General features: G+C 44.2%; 2 protein-coding genes across 2 annotated transcripts; one reads left to right on the top strand and one right to left on the bottom strand.

Moving 5' to 3' along the window:
* The first annotated feature begins 4928 nt into the window (after positions 1-4928).
* rsph4a (radial spoke head component 4A) lies at positions 4929-8154 on the top strand. The gene is made up of 7 exons (XM_060067172.1): positions 4929-5221; positions 5435-5660; positions 5775-6074; positions 6145-6597; positions 6718-6862; positions 6957-7074; positions 7161-8154. Exons 1-7 carry the CDS (start codon positions 5142-5144, stop codon positions 7399-7401), a joined length of 1563 nt encoding a protein of 520 aa, XP_059923155.1. The 5' UTR covers positions 4929-5141; the 3' UTR covers positions 7402-8154.
* On the bottom strand, positions 8154-18466 carry rnf11b (ring finger protein 11b). Its single transcript, XM_060067173.1, has 3 exons — positions 17902-18466; positions 11283-11452; positions 8154-10554 (listed from the first exon to the last, which is right to left on the bottom strand). Exons 1-3 carry the CDS (start codon positions 18022-18024, stop codon positions 10383-10385), a joined length of 465 nt encoding a protein of 154 aa, XP_059923156.1. The 5' UTR covers positions 18025-18466; the 3' UTR covers positions 8154-10382.
* Between the last annotated feature and the right edge of the window lie 237 nt (positions 18467-18703).

Genomic DNA, 18703 nt, shown 5'->3' on the forward strand with positions numbered 1-18703 from the left:
TGATATGTAGATGTTAAATCATTAAAACAGAGCCACACTTCCTGCTTTTGCTCAAATAACGTTTACTACTTTGTGGTTAACCATGAGGTCGTTTTTCAATGTTCACATATACCTAAACATGAGTTGAACAACTATAATGTGGATATCTGGATATAACACAATAATTTGATATTGCATGAGCGTTTTAGAGCACTGTAAAATACAGTCTCGCCCCACCACATGGTCTTGCAATTTATGAAAAGGAAGAAGGAAATTGAAAGAAAGTATTTTGAACAAAAAAATAATAATATACATATATATGTAATTTTTTTAAATGACCAAGTTGCAAGAAACAATAACTTCAGCTGATAAGTCATCCACTAATTTGCACAACAAGTTTTAGTTCACTTCAGATGTAGCAAGGCATTCGTATTCCTAAAACATTTAGATAAATAAAAGATTAGAAAGTGAGGAAAGTTCCCTAAATATAAAAAAAATAAAACATTATGATCAGGAAATAATGCATGATAAAGCTAATTCAGTACTTAGTCCACAGTATTTTTTGGGCGTTTTTTTTTTTTAAATAGGGGATTGAGTCTTATGTGGATGCACAATGATAACATGTATGGAAGCATATATGTAGCAAAATTCAAATGGCAATGCAATTTGGAATTACATTATGCATTTGACAATTCATTATGCAATTTTATAATGTAATTTGTAAATACGTTATTCAAAGTGTATTTTAACATGCAAAGTGACAATGCAATCCTCAATTAAATTTGCAAAAGTTATAACAATACAAATAGAATAACATTTTGTCTTATTCTTTGAGTTCCTTTATACAAATTGAAAAGCTATAGCGTCCCCGTGATTGCAATCCACTTCGCCACGCTCCGTGTGTTGCGATATTCAAATGACATTTCAATCCGCAAAACGAACGCTTTGCAAAAGATTTGGCAAAACGGAATCCAAAGAGGAATCCAAAGAGGAATCCAAATAGGAATCCAAAGAGGAATACAAATAGGAATCCAAAGAGGAATACAAATAGGAATCCAAAAAGTCAATATGCAAAGTGGCAAACGTATCAGCCAATCAGCGTCTGGGCGGCAACTACGTCACTTGCTCGTAATTTCCTTGTTCCCTTCTAGTTCGTAGCCTATGGTCCATGGTCACCAATGGAGATTATTGATACGCTCCGAAGTTTGGCCGATGATGTGGAGAACAATCGTGTTGAAGACACAGATGCAGTAGATAGAGTGCGTGTTCTGGGAGATAGGATACGACTTATCCTCACTGGTACGTTTTGACGCCAGTGTGGTATACACAAAGATTTCCCAAGTGCTACAGGCACTGGGTGCAAAACATAGGGTCGGGAGACCCACCGTCTCCACCCACTCCTCACCTACAAAGCTCTCCACAACCTAGCCCCCAGTTACCTCTGCGACCTCCTCCAAGAATACACTCCCTCCCGCTCCCTCCGCTCAACCTCTGCTGGACTAGGCCTACTATGTATCCCCACATCACGACTCATTACGAATGGGTGCCCGGTCATTCAGCTGTTCAGCACCCAGGCTCTGGAACTCCCTCCCCCCACACATAAAACAGTCATACACCATTACAACCTTCAAGTCACAACTCACCTGTTCAAACTCGCACAATACGTCTAACTGATCACTGTCTTGATTGTTTGTTTGTTTGTTTTGTCTTGTTTTTGTTTTATTTATTTATTTATTTATTTATTTATTATTATTATTTTTCCACAATGTGTTGTTTTAAACTATTTATGATAACTTTATGCTCTGTAAGGTGACCTTGGGTGTCTTGAAAGGCGCCCTTTAAATTAAATGTATTATTATTATTATTACCGTGGAGATATTTGGAGACAATAGAAAGTGACGTCCAGACGCTGATTGGCTGATACGTTTGCCACTTTGCATATTGACTTTTTGGATTCCTATTTGTATTCCTCTTTGGATTCCGTTTTGGATTCCTATTTGTATTCCTCTTTGGATTCCGTTTTGGATTCCGTTTTGGATTCCGTTTTGCGGATTGAAATGTCATTTGAATATCGCAACACACGGAGCGTGGCGAAGTGGATTGCAATCACGGGGACGCTATAGCTTTTCAATTTGAATAAAGGAACTCAAAAGAATTTGACAAAATGTTATTGTATTTTTATTGTTATAACTTTTGCAAATGTAATTGAGGATTGCATTGTCACTTTGCATATTAAAATACACTTTGAATAACGTATTTACAAATTACATTATGAAATTGCATAATGCATTGTCAATTGCATAACGTAATTACTTATTGAATTGCAAATTGCAAATTGCATTGCCATTTGAATTTTGCTACATATATGCTTCCATAAACATGTACAACAACAACGATATGCTGATATGATTCTCCTGGCCGCTTTTCTTTATTTATTCCCAATAGGTGGTCAAATTGGGCTGTCCTGCTGTCGCTTTATATCTTCTGGAGTCAGGAGCTGACCCGAACCGACCCGACCCTGTCCACCGCCTCACCGTCCTGCACGATGCCGCGCGCGACGGCTATTTGGACATGGTGCAGGTGCTCGTGAGACACGGCGCCGATGCAAATCTAGTGGACGACCGCGGAAATCGACCAGTGCATCTCGCCGTGCAAGAAGGCCACATGGAGGTAGCAAGGCTGCTAGTTGAACTCACTGCAAACCTCGGCCTGGAGGACCACGAAGGCCACAGTGCTTGATTTGGCACGAGAAGGTGCTACAACGGCTACTTCAATAGTAACTAATCAGGATCCGAAATAGCCTATAGGCTACTCATAATCATGCAACTTGATTGGTTTAGTAAAGATTTTAAAACTCTAAAATTGTGACGCCAACTTTATGGCGGAAAAGAGGCCTTTAATGGGTTTGCCCTCATCCTCAGATTAAACCTTGATGATCATGAGTGTGTGCGCTTCGTTATTGCCTCATTGCCATTTTATTCTGGATTTTGATTTTCGAAAGGAGAGATTAGCCTACTTGATATTGATCTTTCTCCTTGCCTTAACTTGACTCATTACATTGGTTGGTCAAAAAAGTTGAAAGCGCACCGTGACAAGATCAAAAGATATTTCGGTGGAAAGTATTTTGAAACCTTATGTTGCAACTTTTTTTTGAGTGATAGTCTATTATAGCCTATTGGCTCGCATTTGCAATATAAGCCAAGGCCCAGAACGTTTGGACAGCAAAAGCGTGAAAAACGTTTTTTTATAGATTTGTTTTATTATTTTATTCTTATGCTTATTATTATATTCAATTCGTTTTTCAGTGCAGGTTATACATTGTCTGTGCAAACACAGAAAAATGCGCTCTCACACATGAGTTGCCCCTTGGAGGCAATATTGGCGTGCATGTTGATTGTGTCGTTTACATCGTGTGGTTAATATCACATGGTATGTCAACAAGAGTAAAACAAACGTGAGAAGCAGTCATGCTTGTCACGGTCCTGCTTCTACAGATCAGGTCGTGCTCCTATAAGTATAGAGTATAGATATATTATTAACCCTGGTTCTGCCCAGAGACCTACAAGTATGGCTGAAATTAGTCAATATCAACGTATATTCTAACGTGAATATTATTTATTATCAAAGCGCATAGTTCTTGGCAAGAAACCAGCTTTGTATTTGGTCGTAAAAAAAAAAAGTCACCTGGTTAGGCACAGGTTAATGTTAAATATTAGTGTTTATTTTATACAATCACTTCTATAGTTCTATAGGCTTGATATTTTATTTTACTGCTTGAGCTGTTCCCCCCGCGACCCGACCCCGGATAAGGGGATGAAGATGAGATTTTATTTTACATATTTGTGTTGTAGCCTATAGTTGCATAAATGGAAGACAAAATTCCATGTATGCAAATTGCAGAAGGGATTTTGTGTGACCACAGAACATCCCGTTGTACGGCTCATTCACCCTTGTCTATAACTGACAGCCTCCTGATGTCCAATGCTATTTTATTCATTTAATACTTTACAACAACACGATATATCATCCCCCATGTTAAGAAGGCCATGGCTATATTACAATTACAATTAGCGCATTAAACAGACGCTTTTATCCAAAGCGACTTACATCGGTTTATAGCTAGGCTACACACATTGACACACCAACGGCAGAAGCATGCAAGGCGACAGCCAGCTCGTCAGGAGCGGTTAGGGCTATAGGAACACAGCTCCTCTGTGTAGTAACCCAAATAAATAACATTGCATTGAGAACTTCATGTTGGTTTCCATGAGCGTACCATTTTAAAGGGGCTGACCTCCTGTATCTAAAGGGCCAAATTACTTCTTGAATTTGGCGTCATATCGTCTGCAAAGATGTAAATAATAAGGACTGGCACATAGGCCTATGTCTAATTTTTTCAACTCATTACATTTATATACATAGGCCCACACATGAGACAACAGATATGTCTCATTGAAACCACAGACAACAATTTCGAATTTGATCATTACCATTTCTGAAATGCTGCTGCCTGTTGATTGACTCACGCCAACCCTGATCACAACGAATTTTAAAAGTCTAAATTGTCCGTCTGAATTTATTGAATGTGGCCTATTAATGAAGCAAACCATTTATTATTTGTGATGCATTCATGTCTCCTTGCCCATACGTGTGGTAGCCTAGCCTACCCAAGTTACATGCATTTGCTCTCAGGTATAGGTTCATTGCTATGGAGTCACACTGCTTCACAAGCCAATCACACCCTAGGACCATTTATTAATCTATTAGGATTTTGTTTTGGGAATTTCTACATTACATTGATTATTTTTAATTACTACATATATGTATAATTATGATAATAACATTCTATAATAATTTAGCAATACACATTTTGTTTTGGTTATGAGCTAACACTCAATTTATACGGATGTAAACGCCATGCTTTGTGTTTGTCCGACGCTCCTCCTTTCATCCCCGTTTGACCCCCACGATCATAGCAACGGAGCTGTTTCCGTAGCAACTGACAACGTAACCGTTAACAGTAGCAGTCCAACCGCTTTGCTCCTCAATAGCTTTTAATCTTTCATCGTGTATGCGTCGGAGTTGAACTTCCACTCAGTTTACTTTGCCTATTGGCGACGTTACGTCTGCGGAACACGGAGAAGCAACAGGCCGATCAAGAAATGGACAATCAAAAGCAAGAGGCAGCGGCCGCCTTCAAGGCTTTCATGCTTAAAACTAGCACCAAAAGCAACCTAAATCTGTAAGTACTTTGTTGTGACGATTGTGTCATGTCCTTATAGTATTTATAATATGTATAGGTCAAAGTATTTTATGGTATAGGACTTATACTTTTTTTCTTTACGTATAAGTCTTTTTACATCAGCTACAATAACTAAGCCAAAGTCAATATTAACTACAATGACCATACATGTGGAGCTGATGTATCTACGTATATCTATGTTGTGGTTCACAGCTATGACCACCTCGCACGTTTGCTGACCAAGGTGATGGACGAGCGTCCGCCGAATGCTGTTGACGTGATCGAAGATCTGAGCTTCCGCGTGAAAAGGGAATTACTGCCCGACTTCCAAAGCACCTTGCGGGACTTGTCGCTGTCTACAGCCGCTCAGCTATTGGCCGAACAACAGGGATTGCTTTTTTCGCGAGTAGACGAACGTGGCGAACAAGACGAAGAACTGGTATTGGCAACCAAACGCATCCTGATTGGATGAATGCTGTTGTTGTGAAAGTGATGTTCAAGGCAAAACTTTAACCGTGGGGAACTGTGCTTTATTTTTTCTGTCTCCCTTCAGATTGAAAGCCCTCTTCCTAATGTGAATGAGATAAGCTTCTTCCTGGAGCAAGCTGGGGTGGCCCTGGGCGGCAGAGAAGAGATGCAGAGGATCTTTCTTGCCCTAAAGCAGCTTGTTGATTCCCAACCCTTGCAGCGATGCCGGCTTTGGGGCAAGGTCATGGGCACGGAGAGCAATTATATAGTCGCTGAGGCAGAATACAGGGAAGGTGATGAAGAGGAGGAACAGAGTCCAGAGGAAGCACCGGAAAACGAAGAGAGGGATGCTGATGTGGACGACGAGAAGGAGGGTGCAGAAGAGGTGAGCCTGTTTTAGTTTAGTTTTCCTATTTTTATTTCAAACATTACACTTTTGGTTCTCATGTGTTTAGGGCAATGCACTACTACCACAATCGACCTACAAACCCCCGCCGGCAGCTCCAAAAGAGGCCAATGGCACGGGGGTCAACAAGTATGTGTACTATGTGTGCACGGAGCCCGGCCTACCCTGGGTCAAACTGCCCCCAGTGACCCCGGCGCAGATCAACGCCGCTCGCCATATCCGCAAATTCTTCACCGGCCGGCTGGACGCCCCGATCTGCAGCTACCCGCCCTTCCCCGGCCACGAGGCCAACTACCTCCGAGCTCAGATCGCCCGGATCTCTGCGGGCACCCAGGTCAGCCCGCAGGGCTTCTACCAGTTCAGGGAGGAGGAAGAGGAGGAGGAGCCGGACGCGCCACGCAACAGCTACGAACAGAACCCCGACTTTGAAGCGGCGCCCATCCCCAAAATGGCGGAGTCCATGTCCAACTGGGTGCACCATGTTCAGCATATCCTAAAGCAGGTACGACTGACGATGTAACTTTGAGCGGCAACGAGCGGCAACGTTGTGTCTGTACGCGGCCCTTCTCCCCTTTCCAACGTGGCACCCATGAAGGCGTGATGAACACCTGGTCTCCTTCAGGGCCGCTGCACCTGGGTGAACCTGGCCGCCAAGCCAGAGGAGGAGCTGGATGAGGATGGGGAGGCAGAGGAAAAGGAGGAGGAGCCTGACGAGCCCGACCCGGAGGTGGGTCCGCCGCTCCTCACGCCGCTGTCCGAGGATAAAGGTCGGTCCTCCTCTCTATGACCCACTGCAGCATGTTGTGAATGTGTATTGTGTGGCGGCGGGGACATAATGTCCCCTTTCTGGGTTCCTTCCAGAAATACGGGACACCCCCCCGTGGAGCGCCAAGATGTCTTCTACCCTCAACCCTCAGTACGCGGTGGCCGTGCTGCGCTCCAACCTCTGGCCAGGGGCTCATGCATACGCCTGTGGAAAGTACGGTCCAGTCCAACAGATTAGCTGACCCGTGGCCATGAGATCAACCCACTGAGTTCCCTCTGCTCTCGTCTCCCTTACCTTAGAAGGTTTGAGAACATATACGCGGGCTGGGGGCTCAAGTGCGCCGGGGGGTTCTACATGCCGTCTCTACCCCCGGCGCCACAGAGCGAGTACCCCAGCGGGCCCGAGATCACAGAGGCCCTGGATCCAAGCCTGGAGGAGGAGCAGACCCTCAAGGCGACCCTGGAGCTGCAGCAGGCGGCCCAAGAGGAACTGGAGAGCCTGCAGGGAGACGAGGACGAGGACGAGGACGAGGACGACTGATCGGGAGGAAGCGAAACGTCTGAGGAAAAAAATGGTTGACGGTTTGTCGGACACAAAAAATATGTTTGCTACAGCATTTTCTTTCCAGATAAAAGATAAGTGAGACAAAGAAGGATGTATCAGTGGTCAATGCGGGGGTGCATGGTTTAGGAACCCAGAGCAAGTTAAAAGCAGGTTTGTATGAAAGACAAACATACAGATTAGTTTAAAGTAAGTGGCATTCACACAGCAATAACTCATTTTAAATAGGTTGTTGCGTTCAATATACCTTGTTGACCCTCCAATGGATGAAAGTAAAATAACAGAAATGAAACTAGTATCCTTCCCTTTTCTGGTACACAGGAAGTGAGTCACAAACATTTTAAATGAATAGACCTCACCTTCACATTTCACATTTATTATATATCCTGGTATGCATATCATTTTCAAATGAAGGCTTACAAAAGGCAGACAATTCGATCATGCATCCATACATAAACATACCGACACACATTTATCGACCAGACAAGTGTGTGTCAGTGAATCTGTGACGATTACTCTGTCTTAATTTCCGCATTTGAAATTCCCCCAATAGATCATATTATCTGAAGTGTTTTAGCAACTGGTCTTTTGTAGATTAATGGCTGGCTATTGTTGTAGACATTGATGGATACACCAGGACCATCTCAACGTCTAGAATGCATTTTTGTAAAAGCGGTTGGCATGACGCATAAAGCTTTGAAACATGAATTGATAAAACAAGTACAAACAGCTTCTGGATCTCAGCTTTATTGTGATTGTTCAGGAGCCATGGAAGATAAAGGCTTCTACACAATCAGAGCCTTCAGCAATATGTTAACAAATACTGTCAACCACACACACAGGAGTCAGTTGGGGACTCACACCAAACGAACACTACCATTGCTTCAAGATGCAGATTAAACTGTTGGGCTAGCTAGGATCCAACCACAACTATCCAACAAACTCTGAACAAAAGCAGAAAATCTAAATGTTTATTAATATTTTATAACACAAAGTAGTTGGATTTATTTTATTTGTTGCACTACAACTCCCCACAATGTGATTTGAACAGTGATTGTGTCTCAGCTATTATACTGCAGGTTTCCTGCATTAATTCACTTTTTTTTTGTAAGTGGTCTAAATTATAACCACTTTTATTTCTTTGTTAGACACTATTTTCCATACATTAGCAACCAATATTAGTTCAAATATAACCTATAAGGCTTTGACACTCCACCTGGGTGAAGACTAATAATATATATATATATATATATATATATATATATACATATATACATACATACACATACACATATATATATATTTAAGAAAGAACAATCCTGTGTAGAGCCCTCTTTACCTTTTAATCCTATGAATCGCTCTCAAACAGGAACACAAACTGTTTGTGCTTTCATAGTTAACCGGGTGTGCATTTGATTGACGTCTACCGACAGCATGAGTATCTCTCCTTTATGTAAATATTTAACCCCCCAACAACCCACTGCCACATACTCATACATTAAATTAGATGGCTCACCTAATCTGGTCCAGCGCTGTACCCCGAAGGTTGCTGTTATAAAAGAAACCTGATAAAAGTAATGGTGCTTACTTTCTACCAAAACATCGCTTTAACACTTCCTTCAAATGAAAGGTCAAAACCCAGTCTGGCGGTGTGACCGGATTGGCTGCCAGGTCAAGTCCCTCGGCCCAGTGCCTCACTCACAGGAAAAGGACCATGATGTGATCACTGGGTATGCCGATCAAGGAAACAATACACTTTCAAATCGGGTACAGTACTAAAGCGCATAGGAGGAGCTCTTGTAGCCAATACATACATGTGCAAACACCCCTCACGTTTCACGTGGATAATGTATTTAATGTCTTGTCTACAAAAGCCTGTGCCTTGACCAACGGTGTGTAGCCAATACGGGACTAAAGAACATACTTTGACCTTGTTTTGGGATTGCCGTTTTTTGTGTTGTTGATTAATAGGAATTTCCTAACACAGACTGACAGAAATACTACAGAACAGATTTCACAAGTCAATCATCCATCGTTTCTTTTCCCACACATAGACAACTCAAGGCCAGTGGGTAGAAGAAAAGTCCAGGCCCATTATGTTGTCTGCAGAAAATGCCTGCCCATCCAATCCTACTCCTGTAGATTGAAAGTAGTCTCTATCGACAGAGTTCAGTCTGGAGCAGGCTTAGGCACAGGGGGCAGAAATCTTAAATTTCCGGCAGATCCTGGAATCTTTTTTAGGGAGTAGCCCCACACTGCCCCAAGGTGAACCATGGGCAAGAGTCCAAAGACGTCCATCCTCCCGGCCTTCTTCCAGCAAAGCAAATTATGGAAGTGAACAGTTACAGAAAAAGTCAAAATAAAAGTGCGTGTGTCGGTGTGTGTGTGTGTGTACACGTGCATCAAGAAAGGCTGACGTTTTAATGTGACGTAGTGTGTCGTAAGAATTACGGATGATCAACTCTAGGCCCCCCTACCATAAGCCTCCCCTTAGCCCGTGGACCAGTCCGACTCTCCTCTACTCCCAAACCAGGCCTTACTGCTTGTAACCTCCCCTTTCCGCTCCTCTGCTTCCCCACAAGTTTCCTGCCCAGCAGGCAGTAAGGGAAACGCGTTAAACCGCTCACGTACACATCTTTTTCGTTTCTTTCCTCTTTTTGCACTTGTGTGTGCATGCACACAAACAAACAGACACACACACACACAGACACACACAGACACACACACACAGACACACACACCAACACCCACACACCGGTTACACCCCTCGCACTGTTTCTACACTACACTACTTATAATTTATACATTGCCATCATTTTAACCTCCATCCAGGGCATAGACTTTCCAGCAGACGCCCCTCTGCGCTGTGCTGTGCTCCCCCGGCTATCTCTGTGTTGTGTTGTGTGGTGTGCCTGTGTGTGTGTGTGTGTGTAATAGACATGTCTGTGGGTATGTGCGCGTCAGTTGGTCTCGTAGGTGGACAGCAGCGCGGCGTCCACGGGCTCCATGCAAGAGGGACAGGTGAAGGAACGCATTAGCCAGTCGTCAATGCACTCCACGTGGTAGATGTGCATGCAGGGCAGGAACCGGATGGGGTCCCCGTACACAAAGTCCATCATACAGATCACGCACCTGGAGACACACACACACACACACACACACACACACACACACACACACACACACACACACACACACACACACACACACACACACACACACACACACACACACACACACACACACGTCAAGAAGGGAAGATTCTCCTTATTCATTTTGTCTGAAAATACAGACAGAATTAATGTATGCACTGTTAGCAAAAATCGAATTAAATGTACCCCAAAATAACCCCCATGTTATGGCTTTATGCTCTATATGTGAGCAGGGCTTAGGCTTTATAAATATTGATGAAAGTGAGGTACAAAGTGCTGGTGGATATGCTTTCTTATTCCCAACACCTTCAAAAGTACGTAAGATTATGTCTCACACTATATCTGCATACATGCAGCATATGGAGAAAAACGATGTTGCCAAGAGGCTGTTCCAAAGTTGTCTGGCGACATAGTTCCATCCCCAGATGGAACTGCTTGTCAAAGGCAGAGGCAGCCAATAGCCAGATATAATGCTGACTTAACTATTCCTGTCAACTTATAGGCCTCGCCTAGCATCCTTGCACAAAGTTACGAATGGCAAGATTACGGAGGTCATAATAATCTTACTGCAAACCATCGAGCTGGTCTATTATTCAAAAATACCTAGCAGTGTCATACTGTATTTTGTTGATCATGAATTTAAATTAAAAAAGCTCAAGTCCCAATGGAAACAGCCATCATCAGATGGCTCCGCATTGGACTACTTACTCTCTGATCTTCTTCTCGGAGCCGTCCCTCCCGGGGTCGTACACCCCTTTGGGGAGGTGCTGGATGAGGCCTATCCGCTGGGCGATGCGCACCTGCTCCTCTTCCGTCAGCTGTGTGGCCAGCCTGGCCTGGCTGGGGGTGGGGTGGTACACCGGCACATGGAGCTGCTCCTGCAACACAGGGGGGCATGGGGACAGCTGAAACCCTGCCCTGCCAGCGCAGTCTCGACACACTTTTGTTCACAGATAGCTTCCTTTCCTTTCCGTTCCAGATGAAAGGGGATGAAGAAGACACATTACAGGTTTTGCTATGTCATGCTTCCTGATAGGAAACCACAGTCAACATATTTAGAAGAAAAATACCCCTTTGAGCGAATCGTTGTTGTTATGGTTGCATGGCAGTTGCTCTCGCTAGATTACTCAAACTTTAAATGAAACTCAACTAAACTCAAATACCAGTGCGAGTTATCTAGCAGTGGCACTGCCAAGTCAAAATGGCCGATCTCATGTGTAACAGACAGCCATCTCTCTAACCCTGAAGCAGCCTTTTAACAAACAGTTAGTATGTTAAAATAATAAAATAAAGTGTGTACAACAGTGGCTATAAATACCCTGTACATGTTTGATAAAAAACACTAGGGGTCAGTATTCTCCAATCTCCTATTCATTTGTTAGTATTATAAGCAATTATAATTACAGGCTAACGATCAGGCAGTTTTGTTTTGGTCTTTAGACAAATACTAACTAAAACTTAAACTAAATTGGTTGTTTCTTTCTATGACAAGTGAGCACAAAAGCTTTGACACACACCCGCACGTTTGGCATATCGGAAATTACTAAAAAAACGTGGCAAGGGACAAACCCCTCCTGGCCTCACCAATTTCCGTAGTAAAAGTTGACTCAAAGTGTGAAAACATCATTCATATTGTTCAGTGTTATAATCAGCAGTTGTGATGTGGTCCATGCAATCAATTGCATGGATATGTATGTGGTTGGAAATGAGAGTGGAATTAGCAATAAAAGGTCAATACCGTACAGTCTCCATCCGTCTGATGCAAGTTCAATTCTTGCATGCCCTCCGGCTGGTTGGAAAATATAATAAGAGGAACAGAAGAAGAATTGTTCCTCTGTTTTGGATGTGTTTATTGGTTTAATGTGACATAAAGTAAAGTATTAGTTGGCAATTATTGGCCTAACTAACTATTAATTTATCTGCGTCTTCCCTTCCATCTGATGTCTGAAATTAACTCTCCTGCACTTGGCTCGTTAAAGACGAAAAACAAACTTTTACCAGATGACCAAATTTACAAAAATAGTTTCATGATGACAGATTATTTGGCTAAGATACGATACAATTATGAAACGAGGCAGGATACATTTGACTGTTTTGATTGTTTTATGCCTTCCTGTTAGATGATATTTCTTTCTCAGGGCAATTATCCCCAGTGCATAGTGTCTGTAAGGCATCGTACCGTGGTGCCAGCCCTGCAGGGCTCCATCGGCTCACAAAACCCTCTTTTTCTCACTAAATCCCCTCATGTTTATTTATGGTCTACTTCTTTGGCAGCCCGATGCGAGCAATCTGTTGCAACATCTTTGTGGCTATTATACTGCGAGACGTGACGACCGTCGGGCTTCCACTGGGAGAAGAAAGGACGTCCTGAGGAGGACCACAAACTGCTGGGATCAGGGAGACGCGTGGGCCGACGGGGCTGGCGTTGGGTGAGGGGGTGGCCGGGGTGAAACCCAAGCCGGCGCCCGGCGCGTCTCGCAGTAAACCGATCGCTCTTCGCGACGTGTCGAGTTCACCAGAGGGGGAGACACTCATCTGATAACAAAGTTGTTAAAGGTTTGTTGCAAGGGGAACGACTCGACGTTGGCCGACCACTCAGCGAGGGCCAACATGGGGGTCATGGTATCTCACGTCGTGGGCTTTTTCTACACAGAGGAATGCTGTAGTGTAGTGAACTTTGAAACAAGATCGCAATGTTTTTATTGGTGCAAGTATGTGATTCTTACGCCCCTTCTCCGAATTCTTTTCTCTTCAACAATTGCTGAGAACTGCACTCCTGCGGTCTTGGATTTGTTTCAGTTTGATCCGTTGGCCAATAAACCGCCTAAACTATTTTCAACTGTGTAGGGGATATATCGTCTTAGCATTTCAGGAGCTTACAATGACTTCAGACCGTGGGATAAACCCTACACTACAGATCAGTTGTTCTGCACATTATATGGACTTGATTAAGAACATGGCAACCCATTGTTGTTTTCCAGGTTTCAATGTCCAATAGCCTATTAAGCCATGCGTATTGGACCTGGGTACAAGTCTGTTCCTGATCCCGCAATGAGTTCCATGGTTTTACACCAGTCTTACGGCTCCCAAATCAGCCTGGTCAGCCATTCTTCTCGAACAACTGCCCTAAAGCCTCCAGACACACTGCGCACTGGTTTTCCAAACAAACATTACACCATCGAATGATTATGAAACCAATCATTAAAATTGAAAGCAGCCAAAGTTTGGTGGGTGTTCAACAGGCCATAATTGTCGGGTTGTGAAGAAATAGCAAAAGCAGAATATAACAGTCAACAGGATAGAGGCCTGCGTCCCCAGCAGCTCTAGCAGCTTGACTACTAGTAGCACTACTTGTTCGCCCCCAAGTATCACAATGGTCGCCGGGGCTAGTGGGTTGCCCGCTTGCGGAGCCTTCAAAGCCCTGAGTCAGCATAGATTCAGCAGCCAGGGCTTTTGTCAGTAGGCCAGGCCACACCGGCCAGTCTCTCGGCTGCCATTCTCCTGACAGCCAAAACACCCGTCTATGTCAAAAAGCAGACCGCCAGCAGACCACGGGAATAAAGGCTAAAAACAGGGGCAGTACTGTGCTGTGTTTGTGGGCTGCGAGGGGTCAACAACTTTGTGGTCAGCAGAGTTGTTAATGTCATGTGCCTCCCCTCTTCCATACAACTATGCCGGGCAACAGTGTGTGTGCGTTTGCGTGCGAGTGTCTCAGTGGGCAGCTGAGCCAGGAACTCTGAAGCAGAGACCTTCAGGATGCCAGCTTGGCAGATCCAAGACTGCTAAATGGAGAGGATGGGTGGAGAAGGGAGATGGAGAACAAGGAACAACTCAGACAAAAGAGCGAGAGGGCGGAGGTGAAGAACGGAGCGAAGAGGTAGTCCATTCCTATATGCCTGTTCGCCGCTAAGCAGTGAAATAAGAGTACAACGTGCCGTCCCACACACACACACACACACACACACACACACACACACACACACACACACACACACACACACACACACACACACACACACACACACACACACACACACACACACACACACACACACACACACACACACACACACACACACAGAGACTGGTGAACACTACTTTATGGATGATATCCACACAAATTGAAACTTGACGGGACTACGGCACTGACCTACAGTGCAATGGCCTCTGAACCATTCCCTTGTCGTTCCAGTTGCCATACAAGGAGTAAACATGAGGTAGGCCATTATTAGGGTGCTCCATTGTAAAACATTGCCATACAAGGTTAACCGCACAACCTTATGGGATGTGTTTTAGCCGACTCTCATCTGAGCAACCCATTAACTTTTATCTAGACAAAACCAGGAAGTCCATCCCATCTTAAGAACAATTCAGTGCATGTAGTTTAGAACACAGGCTTTGGGACACGTTAGAAGAGATCATGTGGTAAGAAAAACAATTCTCCTTGTGTCTGATGCTCACAAAGCAGCAATTGTCTCTAATAGTACTTTTACCCGGCTTTCAGATGTGCTTCTTACCAGAGGTCAGATCCACCTTGTGTACACTGGGATCACTTTACCATCCCATATGGGACGCACATAGTTTAAGAACAGCAGCGAATGAGCAAGATGGATTTAGATGATGACACTGCAAGTAAAAAGATTATCTAGCCTAAATCGTACACTTTTATGCTCTTAATAAAGTTGTTATTAACTCTAGCAAAATATATAATGGATGCAACTTCTGAAAACAAACAAGCATCTAGACTCCACCAACGGACAAACAACCAAAGAGCCGATACTGCCGTTCCAACCGTTATTTGCTTTCATCGTCGTCTTTCACTTCCTCCTCGTCACCCATCAGTGCATTCCTCATCATTCCACATCTGCCCAGGTCTGAAGGCTCATTAGACAACCCCCGCACAGTAAACTCTTGACATCACGTCTCCGGTTCTTCTCCCAGTCACTCTTACTGAGTGTGCCGTCAGCACTGGTGCCCACTGCTGACAACAGGTCTACCGACTAGCGCTGTGTGCAGGGCCCGGGGGGGGATGGACCCCTGACGATGCTGGGGCCACGTTGAGCCATGCGAGCGTATGCGCATGTGTCACCACCGCCCCCTGGGGTACTACCAACGCCTCTGAGAGAAGATCGGGTGTCTTGGTGAACCGAAGCAGCCAGGGCCGCTTACCGACTCTTAGATAGTTTTCTTCCCTGCAGTCTTGATACAACACAAACAAAATAAACAAAACACACAGATACGAGACTGGTTATGATTCGCTGCTTATTAGTCGTCATAAGCTTCCCTAGCGCGGTTAAATCACATGTACACACCTAGTATAGTACCATTGTTTCCACTCCCCCCCCCCCCCCTCACTCATGCACACACTGGGTCCTGTCATCATTATGTGTTCAGCCAGTCAGGCGAGGCCATAGAGTACAAGCTGGCAGACTGTATTCTGACCGGACTGATATTGGTATTAAACACCGGTCAATGTTCCCAATCCCATCACCTGGGGAAAAAGGAATAAGGCGGGAATAGAGACAAAGTATAGGAGAGGTGTGTGTGCGCCTGTATGGAGGGATGGGGGGAGGTGGGGGGGTTGCACAAAAAGACAGCCGTGCAAACGGCATACCTCTGAAACACAAACACACAATGGTGCCTTATCTCCTGTTGCCTGGTCCTGCAGGGATGAGTCAGCACGCTCAACGCCAGCTGCTTTCTAAATCTGCCCAGACGACCCACAGCGCAGAGGGCTGTAAGCAGTGCTCAAGAACATCTGTGGAGGGGCACGTGGGCACACAATCTGTACCCTGGTAGCAAGCGCAGTATCACAAACAACACCAAGGCTCTGTAAATAGGGATAACAGGCCAAAAGATGAACAAGGTCTGTCCATACCCCAAATTGGAAGAATATCAGTGCCCTTTGATTTTACAAGCGTTGGTTGGTCAAGGAGTGTCTAGCAGAGGGAATGTTCTGACCGACAGGAGGTTGTGTCATTAATGCTAGTAGTCAAGGAGAAAGCTAATGTGGTAGCAGATACCGCTAACCATACCAACTGAAAACAACAAACGGAAAGACAAGCTGCAAGCCTGGGTGCAACAGTAGGGACTGAAAACGTCACAGACCCCTGTAAGGAATTTCCTGGACACCATCACAGCACCAGCTGACGTCATCGAGTCAAGTCTGGAACGGGAAGAGTAGGCTGTGACCGGATGGGCCGCAAACGTGCTAAATGACCCTGTTCAGCTTCAAATGGTCCACCAGTCCAAGTGGTGGATATTATCTCATCCACTTAGCCTACCATTATCCCTCTGTCCGTCTTTCGGCTAGGCCACAGAGTCTACTGACGGCGCACTCACATGACGCCTTCCTTGTCAGACCTCAAACAAGCCTTTCAGGGGCAGGTCATGGGGAAATTTTGGTCAGGATATGACAAAACAATACATGACAACCTTCGGGCTCTGCATATTGGAATGCACCCAATATGAATCTAGACTGAACCTCCTTAGCATATTCCAAAAACACACCCTAAGGAAGAAGTCATTCCCAGACGAATTCCTAAATGATTAAAAACATAGTCTTTCTTCACCACAACATTTTGGGATAAGTCTTTGAATGCGTGAGTATGAGTGTGAGCTAACGTCATGTCTTATGTCGATGAGCACTAATCACTTCCTTCTGTGAGTCTAGCTCTTATTCACAAGCAAACTATGTTATTGGTCACTCAGTGTAGAAAGCTGCCAACATTAACAATTCAGTAATGTTAGCTTTTATTCATGCTTTAAAAAGAAACACAGAAATGTCCCTACAAACTTTCTTAACTGGCCACCTATTACGAGTAGGCTTATACAACAGTAGGTCAGTCTTTATAGTCACAGCTTCACGTTACGTTTTGTTTGTCCTTGGGTTGCACATTTACTTAGAAAAGTAGGCATAATAGGTAACAAAGCTATAATTACTGGGTTTAGACAACCATAACAGAGCTTCTGTAGGAACTGTTTTGGGAGAGCACGAAAATAGGTCAGGTTTCTTCTCTGTAATGCAAAGAGCTGTATTATTTCTATGAACTGGAAATAAAACCAGCAGCTGGCCAACGATCCCAGCTTAAGAATGTTAGTAACACAATCCTTTAAACGTTCACTAGTAAGTATTTAACAGACCGCAAGGAGGACATGTATAGAGTTGATGATATTGTCAACTGGCCGAGTTAGTAGTCTCAGCGATAACTGAACCTCTCGTATATGGCATTATTGACTGAATACAGGCAATGTTTAAACGAGAAAGGCAGATTTCAAAACATGAACACTTGGTTTAAATTATCTGCCCTCGCCTACTCAACGTTACCTGATAAGGGGGCGGTGGCTCTTGATCTGGGTCAACACCTTCTCCGTAACTGGCTCGGTCCGATTGGGATTCGTGTAGCAGAGAAATATCATCTGAGGTTGGAGATTTCAGGCAGTTTCCCATCTCAGTCCTCTGCAAACTCTCCTCTCACTCGGTCTTGTTTTACTGGAGTGTGATCGACGGGCCAGGACGGGTTCAGCTGTTAGGCAAGACCAACTATTGGCTTTTCCATGCACGGACACGAAACGTTCTCTCCCCGGCTACGGGAGAGTTGTTCAGCTCAACAAAAACAAAACATCATTCAGCGACAAGCTAGCTACACAAAGAGCTAGCCTGCTAACACTAGTTAGCATTAGCAGAAGATTATATGCTCGACAGCTAAGGCGGCGACTAAATTATGATGCACATAAAAGTATAATGCGTACAGTCCGTTAAGCGGGTCTGTATTTATATTTTCCTAGCACTGTTAGAAAGCCAACTATTGTTGTCTGATTAAAGACCCACTGACAGGGACTTTCCACTTACAGACCCCAAACGACAGAAGGTAGTGTGATGTAGCAACACGAATCCCCGACCCCGCCCCCTTTAAAATGGACCAATGAGAAAGCAGTAGTTCAGAGCCAATCACACAGATGGTCACGTTGTCGTTCAGTGAAAACATAAACACAGACAGGGATTCTATCATTTGGGCTTCATGTATTTACAGCCTGACCGTGAATCGCGAGATGGGTCTCAAAATTAGCATTTTTCATGATTGTATAATAGGCAGTATATTATTCGATCGTTTTGAATGATATTAATT

Source organism: Gadus macrocephalus, chromosome 12 (genome assembly GCF_031168955.1).
Source record: "Gadus macrocephalus chromosome 12, ASM3116895v1".
NCBI classification, from domain to species: domain Eukaryota; kingdom Metazoa; phylum Chordata; class Actinopteri; order Gadiformes; family Gadidae; genus Gadus; species Gadus macrocephalus.

Bases quoted from the DNA above. Each gene is read 5' to 3' on its own strand.
- rsph4a (XM_060067172.1), top strand. From the start codon at position 5,142: ATGGACAATCAAAAGCAAGAGGCAGCGGCCGCCTTCAAGGCTTTCATG. The intron at 6,598-6,717 runs GTACGACTGACG...GGTCTCCTTCAG, and splicing joins TTCAGCATATCCTAAAGCAG to GGCCGCTGCACCTGGGTGAA. The intron at 6,863-6,956 runs GTCGGTCCTCCT...GGTTCCTTCCAG, and splicing joins GCCGCTGTCCGAGGATAAAG to AAATACGGGACACCCCCCCG.
- rnf11b (XM_060067173.1), bottom strand. From the start codon at position 18,024: ATGGGAAACTGCCTGAAATCTCCAACCTCAGATGATATTTCTCTGCTA. The intron at 11,453-17,901 runs GTAACGTTGAGT...CCTGTGTTGCAG, and splicing joins AGCCACCGCCCCCTTATCAG to GAGCAGCTCCATGTGCCGGT. The intron at 10,555-11,282 runs GTAAGTAGTCCA...GTGTGTCTCCAG, and splicing joins TCCGAGAAGAAGATCAGAGA to GTGCGTGATCTGTATGATGG.